This window comes from Vicia villosa, unplaced genomic scaffold (assembly GCF_029867415.1).
Source record: "Vicia villosa cultivar HV-30 ecotype Madison, WI unplaced genomic scaffold, Vvil1.0 ctg.000893F_1_1, whole genome shotgun sequence".
Classification (NCBI taxonomy): Eukaryota; Viridiplantae; Streptophyta; class Magnoliopsida; order Fabales; family Fabaceae; genus Vicia; species Vicia villosa.
In genome coordinates, this window is record NW_026705402.1 from 1 (window position 1) to 10,787 (window position 10,787).

The window sequence follows — 10,787 nt, forward strand, 5'->3', positions numbered from 1 at the left end:
ATCCAGTTAAGGTGACTTCATCTCCATCTTCAAGAAATTTCCTATCTAACCCATTCAAAGACAGCGAATTTTGTCCATTCCATGTTAACTCTAGTAAGCATCCACGAGACTCTGGCTCCTACAGTGATAAACAATCATTATAATATTACTAAAATTCATCAACCAGATTCATAGGTTACAATTCATGAAAGAAAGAAAATGTATTGGAAAGTTAGACACCATAAAATATTGAATCTTACGGGGCCACTAATTGTCCCTGTTCCAAGGACGTCGCCTGGCCTCAGGTTGCAACCATTGATTGTGTGGTGAGCAAGCTGCTGAGTCAATGTCCAGTATCTACAAAACGACAGGTCTTGAATAAGTCGATGCATAAAATTTATGTATAACAGTTTCAAAGGGCACATGAACGATTGAAAAAAAAGTAACAGAGCAGGTGAGGATTAAATCAATGTTATTTAAAATAGAGTCCTTACAAGTGCTTGAGGTTACTCCGCGTAACAACGCTTGAACCATTGTGACCAGCAGGTTTAATGTGGACCTTGCACCAAGGAAGAAGTTTTATGATTAACTTAAGAAATCGGAAAGTTGGCTGTTGTCTACAAAGATCATGCAGAAATATTGTCACTGACATAAGCAAAAGAAGGAAGATTCTTTGAAATACCTCCAGTGAAAGATCATAGTTTTTGGATACTTTTTCGGCCAAGTAAGGAAGTGGAGGAGGATCCTGCATTTTACAGATCGGCGTGTTTATTACGAACTTCATACATGAGCAGCCTAATTATAAATATCTAAAATGTCAATCTCAAATGTAAGAAACCGGTTACCTGTTTCGGGGCTTCACAGGCAAAAGGCTCTAATGCATCCAAGGTCACAATCCAAGGTGATATCGTCGTGGCTATATAATTTTTGGCACACACCGTAAAAGAAGATTAACACTATAATTGCATTGATAATTAAGAAGATAACTTATATTCAAATGCTCAGTTTTTTTTTTCAAAATAACTAAAACATTTGAAGTAATTAATTGAAACTTGCCGAAATTTTTGCCAAGAAAAGGACCAAGAGGAACATATTCCCATGCCTGAATATCTCGAGCTGCAAAATACAATTAAGTGAAGCATCAACTATAGACCACATTAACATCAAAAATAGGTATTGAATTGAACAATTACCACTCCAATCATTCAGTAGAACAAGTCCAAAGATATGATCTTCAGCATTGTTTATATCTACAGGTTTTCCTAGTTCGTTTCCAGGTCCGACAATAGTAGCCTGTAAGAAAATTAAGATTGTATTCATAGTAAAATAAATGAAAAACGGTAAATTACCATAACAACTCATTCAAAACACTAAAACAAAGAAGTAAATGACAGAATATATAAATTTGATTTTCATATTTTTAAATAAAACACAGCATACACATTATAGTGAGAAATGTGGCATTAGCAAATCTATGTACACAAAAAGCTAACCATTTCCAACTCAAAATCAAGCTTCAATGTAGGGCCGAAGTAGGGCGAAGGGTTTCCAGCAGGATGAGCTTGACCTCTGAACAAACACACAAAGTAGACAAATATTAAGACATACAGAACAATTTAACGGACAAGGTTACAAACGGAGCTGAAGATTTCTATTTTCATTACTTGTTTGTTCGACAATAATTAGCAAAGTTGTTTATTTCACACATATTAAGGAAAAATTACATATGATAGAGAGTAGAGACAATCATGCATTACAAAACTTCCTATGTTAAGAAACAAAACATTGATAGAAAAAATCGTAAACCTCCAAAAAAACAGATAATTTAGATATCTATCCCCTATAGTGCGTGAACTAACAACTAGAAAACATTTTTAGTAACAAAACTTCTGACCTCGGTCGAATAATATCTGTTCCAGAAACAACAACAGAAGATGCGCGTCCATGATAAGCAACAGGCAAGTGATACCTGCAAACCAAATTTCACTCATTTCTTCAGTACACTAGAAAAATTCACTCTTGTTTAATTTGAAGAGCCATAAAATTCAACACACCAATTCTCTAAAACAGGAGTCTGCGGTCCGCGAAATATGATTCCACAATTTTTAGTATGATGCAGAGAAGAAAAAAAGTCCGTATAGTCCCCAACTGCAACAGGGAGAAGCAATTCTACTTGACTCTGAAAACACACACAACAAAATCGTTATAAGAAATTACAAACACAATACAACAATATGACAATATTAAACTACAATGTGTAATACCAAAGGCACAAGTGCTTTCTGTCTCAGAACTTCATTGTCCCTCAAAGTTGGCTCAGTTGCTGCATTCAAAAACAAAACTCAATTCAATCAATATAAAAACCAGCCATTGCAGCTCATACAAAATCAAAGTATTGAACAAACTTGCTCAGTAGCACTAACACCTCTGAAAAAAGTGTGTATGTATCAGTTTCGGACTCCGAAACTGACACATGTGATTATCTTTAATTTCTTCGTTTCAAATTATTACTCGTCGACATAAACTCATAATCACAATAACATAATGTTGAAGAATTTATACATGATAAGAGTTTTTGAAGAGTGGCACGAGCTTCCTTCCATGCTGGTCTTCCGAGTGATACAAACTTATTTAGATTAGGCTGTTAAATTAAAACGATAACAAAAACAACATCACAAAACTATATATTAAAAAATCAAATAAAAAATATATTATGTTGCAAATTACTAAAAAGGACAAAATTGCAGAGAGTGTTCGTTCTCGTTTTTCACTTCCTTCCGATTTCTAAGCGGAAACAAAAAGAGTGTGTAATAAAGTAGGAATACAAAAATAAATAAATAAATAAACTACGAAAATTTAGGTAAAATAAAAGAAGAGTTTGAAGTAACACAGATTTTGAAGCAGGAAAATTAGAAAGTGTAGTAGAGATGAAGAGAGAGTTGAGGAACCTGGAGGAAGCAATCGGAGTTAGTTAGAAGAGTGCCGTTGAAAAGACCGGCGGAAGCGATCTCGGAGAGGTCGAGAACGAAATCGCCGATGGCTACGCCGGGACGAGGGGGAGAATCTGGTTGGGGCTTGAAGATTCCGTAAGGGAGATTCTGAATGGGGAAGTGAGAGTCTGGGTGGACTTGGATGAAAGATTGAAGAGTCATGGTGGTGAGTGATGACGGTTGCGTCGTGGTTGAGATGAAGTCAAGGATGGTAACTAAAAGAAAGAGACAAAAAACAGAGTGTTTTGTATATAATGAATTTCTAGAGATATATATAGTAGTAGAATTGTATCCGTTCGATCAAGAGAAGATGGTTAGATACGTAGAGAGAGAGGACAGGTAGCCACCTACCCTCTTAAAGAGTGAGTTAGTGACACGCTAGTCTTTTATTGTACTGGTTTTTGCATTTCACCTTAGCACGGGTAATACGACGAACTGCTAATTTTACTCACAAGTAAAAAATATCGAGAAATTCTTATGTAATTATGCACGGTTACAATTTGTAGGTGCATTTGTTGACGGATATAACTAAAATAGAGAAGAAGAAAATTTTGATCGGCAGATAAAAGTTAAAATGATGTAATAGGCAATATAAATAGAAGCGGCAATTAAAATAGTAATGCAAAATGCAAGTAGTGCTAATCCACCTATTAGGGTAGGGTGAATAAAATTCGTAGGTCTGAAATCAACCGAACCGAGTAATTTAGTTGATTTAATAGACATTTAAGGATGTTATTTTAGTCTTGCTGATGGATTTAGGGATGTTATTTATTATTCTGATCTTGTCGATTTATGTTATGTTGCGTACATGACCATAAACCATGGTATGCATGCGACATTTGTAGAGAGATGGTATTCAGAGACTTCATCTTTCCACCTTCCTATAGGTGAGATCATCATCACCCTAGATGGTGTCTCATGCCTCCTACATCTTTTCATCAGCGGAAAATTACTAAGCCACTGAAGGCTCGGTCGAGAGGAAGTTGTTGAGATGATGGTTACTCATTTGTGGGATGACCCAACTAAAACTGCAAATGAGGTAACTGACAACATAAGTGCTCTTGCTAGATTTAGTTTTATGAAACAACTTTATAAAAACCATATGCAGTGGGCTGAGGATGCCAAATGTGATGATCTACAGGATGACTATCATCGTTCTTGTGCATTGAGGTGTTACCCTTGTTCTTGGTTGACACGTCCATTTTTTTTTGAAGAAAATGATAACCTACGTTGATGTGGTCTACCTTAAGTACTTCATCGACTTGACGTTGATTCACGAGTATAATTGGGACGCCTCCTATTTGGTCTACCTGTACTAGAAGTTGGGCGAGGGTTGTCTTTAGAAGACAAAGTATATGACAGAGAGCTGCACCCTGCTTACGGTAATTTATCGTTACTAATATTTTAATAATTCATTTGTTAAACTTGTTAGTAATATTTTATCTTAACCATATTTCATGTATGGATCATCCCTCATTTTTCTCACATCACTGGGTGGGAAGTTGTGCTTGCCTACATTGAGGATTGGCCATGTGGTGCTCCTCTGCATTGTAAGGGGGTAATAATGTGATCAAGCCATTCCGCATGTATCATGACTATAATCTAGCAAATGACATTTCCTTATGCCCATACGGCGATCAGTGCTGGACGCGTTCGCTGAACCTCATTTCTTTATACTCTAGATGGATGACATGTGGGTTATCTCTTATGTATCCTTATTTGTATGAGTGAGTGATGCGCCAGTTTGACTATTTGCAAATTATTCCGAGACCTCCCACAGATTCCACTCCTTCCACCGTCCGGCGCAAAGATCTTGATGCGATACTGAAGGATTTTGATAGTAACTTGATATCAGAGGAGTGTCGCAGGTGCTAGCTCATTTACTATCGGCTTATGATGACGACTATATGACATGGTTCTCTTGGGTGTCACACCTTATCATGACACTAGGCACTTCTAAAATACCACTTAGGCCAGCAAATCAGGAGGTACAAGAGGTTAGGGATGACCACACTAAAGACGCTTCAGAGGTTTGTCGGTGTGTTATAGAGATGGGGAGATCAGACATAAAGGCATGATTTTTTTAGAATGGTGGTTCCTAGTTGGCCTTCGTAGAAGGCATGATTGGCGAGGCACGAAATGCCTTGAATGAGAAGGCAAGGGGTTAGACATAACTAATAGATTTTATATAGATTTTAAAGTGGTTCTTTAAAACATTTTGGATTTTGGATAGGATGGTATAATTGAAATGTGATTGGTATAATAAATTCAACAATTGCTCCAACTGGATTGAGTGTATGTTTGTCATATTTATCATGAGTCGAACACTTGTGCAAATGCACTTATCAATATGGGATGTGATCTATATCCTAATTTGATGCTTTATGAACAAGTTTCTATTCAAATCTCTTTTTTTTGCTAGCTGATTATATTGGACTCTCTAATCCTAAATTGATTGCTATGTAATATTTTTTTCTTTTGCCTTCGACCTCTTTTTTTTTTCAAAAAATAAACTTAAATTTTAAAAAATGTCAATAATATAATGTGTATGTGAAACATATATTTTTTTAACGACAAAATTAAAAATAATTAATTTTAAAAGTTAACTTAAATTAATTAAATAAGAGTTTTTCTAACCTATGCAACATTGCATAGGTAAGGAACAATTAATACACCACTTTTTAAATATAAATTACCATATTAATTATTATTTATGTTGATCTATTAATTAGGTGGGAGAGAGAAAATATAAAAGATTATTTTTCAAAAAAAAAAATAATTAATATGATAATTTATATGAAAGGAAATAATGTATTAATTGTCCCTTATCCTATGCAATGTTGCATAGGTTAGAAAAACCCATTAAATAATAATGTAAAGTTAAAATTACATTTAAAAAGTTCCAACAACTACATTAAAAATTTAGAAATCCATTAAATGATATTATAAAGGTGATCATTAATAATATTTAGTCAATACAAGAAAATTAGAACTACAACCAGAATAAAATATGAAAGGGTAAATTTATTAAAGAATTTTGTATAGGTCAAAAAGTATAGGTGTGCATGTGACCTCTACAGGGGCATGGATATTTAGAGGTTTTAGTACGTATATTATGTTGTATGATGTTTAGGGTTTGTCGACTGTGGCGTGAAACCCTATTTGATGGTGTTTATGGTGGTTTAGAGGATCTGGTCACATGAGGTAATAGGCTCTATCTAAAATTGTGATGCTTTAGGGTAAGAATATGTAAAGTGTGATATGTATTAGTTAAGATATGTCTCTTTCTCCCGTTAGAAGGAAGTATTTATAGATGCTTTTTTGGGCCTATGGTTTTTCTTAGGAAGGCCCACCACCCATTTAATCAATGGTGGATCATTGAATCCCTATTTCCCTGGGAAACATGGATTAGTTATTCCCTTCCAAGAAACATCTTATTCCACATTTCTCGTGATTGTGCGAGAGGAAATGTTATGGCAAGACAATATCTCCCTGAAGGTGAGATAAGGGTCGTTGCCCTTCTTGGGGGCGGTACATCTCCCGCTCTTGCCAGGTCTTTTAAAATAAAACACTACACGGTCTCTCAAACACGAGGTCATTGATAGAGTAAAAAGTGTTTTTAGACCAAAGAACGTGGGAGTATTGTTAACACACATTTTGTGAGTTAATGCATGGCTTTATGTTTCTATATTTTTAGTAGTTTATATGCTTTTTAGTTTATTTTCATGTCTATTATAGTCAAATTAGTGTTAAATGTGGAGTACAATAGGTGCTCCCTTTTTCATAATTTATTTGTGTTTTTGAGTGATCATGGATTAGCGGGGTCAAGTAGAGGCGAGACTGAAGTGAACTAACAGCTTTCAACGCAAGCTGACATCATGAAATGAATGTTGGGAAAAAAAGAATATGTTGGTTCTTGAGGAAAGCGTGAAAAGTAATATTGAAATGGAGGGAGAGCTTGGTGGTACAATAAAAGAGGAAAAAGCGCATTCAAATGCAAGGTTGGTAGTGGAGGAGCTAGAAGACAAATGTTAAGAACTAGTCGCTACCCGATGCTACAATTCAGATAGGTTCTTTCTCAAAGTATCATTGCATGGTGCAAATGCATCATGTCCGAGGGTGCTTTAGAAGGGCTGACAATTCTGGATAACTTGTAGAACCTGTTGCTGAAACCTCCTTATCCATAGAAATACCCTTGGGAAGGACACCTGATCAGACTCCATGCAAGCCTTAAGCCAAAATTGTGTGAATTGTGTGACTTGTTTGTGTTTTCTACTAACCTTCGTTTCCTTGCAGGTTTTGTTGAAAGGACTTGTTTGTCCTTACCATCTCACACTAAGTCTAACAAACTGCATTCGCATAACATTCATGACATCATGACATCATAAACATAACGTGATTTAACTAACCCTTTCAAGGATCTTAGGGATTTAGGGCGCACAATTCCAGGTACTCTTATCAAGGACTAAAGTCCTATCAAGGGGCAATAAGATTTATTTTCCTCTGGCCACATACCTTCCAGTTCAGAGACACTGTACCTATCAAGGGGCAAGAGGATTTATTTTCCTCTAGCCATGTACCTTCAAATTCGGAAGTTCCCGAATCAGAGGCTATGACCCACTGGATATGGTGAGCTTGATTCCCCTAAAAGAACATCCAGAAATCAGAGTTCTTCAAACGAAGAAGCGACCAAATCATTTTTGACGTCGCTAACTAAATTTCTAGAGATCCTTGAAAATATTGCATCTGCATTCATAACATTGCATCACAGGTTCCCGCCACAGGTTTCTTACCTCCTCGCTGTTTATTTCAGCATCATGAATCTCGAGCAATCAGTCAAAGACCTTCAAGCTCAGAATGCCCAATTTCAAGATCTGATCCTGAACTTATCCAAGGGGCAAGACGAGCTGAAAACCCTTCTGACTAAGAAGGAGAAAAAGACCAAGAAGCCCAAAGGAGTGATCAACCTGGGAAGAAGATTCAAGGGTCGTCCCAAGAAGGCTGCAGAAACAGTTCCTAAAGATGAGGAAGAGGAAGAGGAAGGAGATGATCTTAGTGTCAAGAACAATCAGGGAAGCCATGTAGGTTCTGATGGCCAGGAAGAAGAAGAAGAGGAAGACGAGTATCCTCAAGATGAGGATTATGCTGATGAGAAGTATAGACTACTAGAAGAGCGCCTGAGAAGCGTGGAAATTCAGAAGGTACCTGGGCTGGATTTTGAAGAACTAGGACTCGTTCCTGGGGTAGTTATTCCTCCAAAATTCAAAACTCTCGCCTTTGCTAAGTATGATGGAGTCTCTTGTCCAAAGATGCACTTGAGGTCTTATGTAAGAAAGATTCAGCCCCACACTGTTGATAAGAGGCTCTGGATCCATTTCTTCCAAGAGAGTTTATCTGGAACTCAACTCGAATGGTACTATCAACTGGAAAGTACCAACATCCGTACTTGGGAAGATTTGGTTGTTGCTTTCTACCAGCAATACCAATACAATGCTGACCTCGCACCAACTCGCATACAACTACAAAGCATGTCTATGGGACCCGAGGAAAGTTTCAAGGAGTATGCTCAAAAATGGAGAGATCTAGCTGGAAGAGTCAAACCCTCCTTGAGTGATAGAGAATTGGTTGATATGTTCATGAATACACTTACTGGTCCTTTCTACAGCCATTTGCTGGGAAGTTCGTCATCTGGATTCACTGACCTCATACTGACTGGAGAACGTGTTGAAAGTGGTATCCGAAGTGGAAAAATTCAGGTGGCTACTTCTTCTGGTACTATTCAAAAGCCATACAATGGGAAGAATGAATCCAACACTGTCGGGGCAGTCCTGGTCCCTAGTCAGGCTCCAACACAGCAACAACAACAGAAAGATCGACATAAACAACAAGGTGGACAACGTACTTGGAAATCAAAACCCAAGAGGTCATTTACCCCACTACACATGCCATTGGATCAAGCTTTGCAACACTTGCTCGATCAAAGTCTGATAACTCTACTGCCTCCATACTTAGCTCCTTCTAATCCCGTCCCTGGGTACAAACATCATGCAAGATGTGCTTACCATTCAAATAGCCCTGGTCACGACACAGAAGAGTGTGGGCCATTGAAACATAAAATTCAAGACTTGATCGAAGAAGGGATCGTCGAATTTGGCCAACCAGAGGAGCCACACAAAGTCTAAAAGATGGCTATTTAGATCATTAATTTACTCGCATTCGCAATTTCTTTCCTGTTTGTTTAAACATTCGTCTTATGTCAGACTCTATTTATTTTATCATAATCATTAATGCATTGCATATGTTTGTCTTGATTTATTTCTCTTCCTATTTCTATATTAAACTTTGTTTTTACTTAGTTTTCTTTATGATATTTAACTCTCGCTAAAGCGGTAAGCCTTTTGAGGGAGGATGACGAAAACAATACCGCAACCTCATACAGTATGCTTTTGAACAGACTATGCTGACGATGTACAGACATTGTTTCAATTCCCAAACAGTGGAGATATAAGGATGTTAATCCCTCGTCAACCCCTTTGAGCCTAAGGAGTAGAAGTTTTTTCTTTGCATAATTTAAAACCCTTAATCATAACCTGGGGCAGGGTAGTTACTCAGTTAACTCAATTATCTTAGTTGTTGTCTACACAAATAATGATGGGTTCCCGCAACCATTAAGTCAGGCAGTCAATATCCACCAAAAAAAGAAAACGCTGTCAAGTCAAAACCTATGAAGGAGACTTATCAAAAATCAAAACATCCCGCTGACTGTAATCTCAAAATAAACAGTTCAGATAAAAGTTAGGGATAACAAAATCAAAGTCAAAGGAGGGCACTACAAATCCTCGACAAAAGAAAAAAAGAGTTACAAAAAAGGGATGACTGCCCGTCCAAATAAACTCCCGTTGCTTTATCCATCATCAAATGTCAATGTTATGACGTCAAGCTTTGCTAAAGTAGAAACACAAAGTTAACTGAGCTTAGGACCGAAGATCATCACGAAGAAGGGTGGGTACAATCAAATTTTGAGCCTTTATCCTTTGTTTCTTAAACCGTGAACCAAGCCACGTTACAACCCTTGAAAGTCCTAACTGAAGCATGGTTAGTTCAAAAGCGTACTGTCGCAAAAAGGGTATCCTGACTCCTTAAAGTTTACCATAAATCTTGAGTTGATATCATGTTTTACAAATATCGCTTTCTTACATCTTTTGTTTTACTAAAAAACGTTTTCTAAACTTCAAGACAGACATATGCATTGCATTTTATGAGTGTCATTATAAAACAATTTTGTCTACGTAATTTCAAATGGCTGACATCAAGAAGAATCTGCATGGGGCATAATTAATGACTAAAAGTCCTCCCGACAAATAAATTTGCAGAGACGTCTCATATGCGTGACTCGATCAACTAAAAGCTTGTTTACACAAAGGGCATGACATATTATTATCCCGTCTACTATGAGAAAACTAGTCATGATTCATAGAACCTCTCAGAGGCACTGAAAAACCAGAGAAGTTAGTCCATCACTGGGGGCATGTCACATCAGTCACAACTCTCAACAGATGCTATTTAGCTACTAGCATCAGATGATGTCAGTATATGTCTCTTATTTGAAGTTCTAATTCCAAATTCAAGTATCGGGCATACCAAGCTATTAATTCCAGGGGCAGGTATACTCTCGCAAGTGTTTTTCAACAGCAAGTATTCAAAGACAAGGGGCAATGAAGAATTCAAAATCTCTGGACATTCCCCACAGAGCAGTTTTCATAATATATCCCCACATAACAAGTCATCTTCAGGCCATCTCTTCCTAACAGAGACTTG

The 10,787-nt window shown here is 37.1% G+C and overlaps 1 protein-coding gene across 1 annotated transcript; it reads right to left on the bottom strand.

Moving 5' to 3' along the window:
- Positions 1-4: 4 nt before the first annotated feature.
- LOC131631999 (fumarylacetoacetase-like) lies at positions 5-3,242 on the bottom strand (the record flags this gene model as incomplete). Its single annotated transcript, XM_058902763.1, has 13 exons — positions 2,928-3,242; positions 2,542-2,620; positions 2,244-2,302; positions 2,034-2,158; positions 1,874-1,948; positions 1,473-1,548; positions 1,173-1,272; positions 1,036-1,095; positions 825-895; positions 662-724; positions 474-538; positions 240-336; positions 5-118 (listed from the first exon to the last, which is right to left on the bottom strand). Coding segments are annotated over exons 1-13 (1,188 nt in total), but the record flags the coding sequence as incomplete, so codon positions are not given.
- Between the last annotated feature and the right edge of the window lie 7,545 nt (positions 3,243-10,787).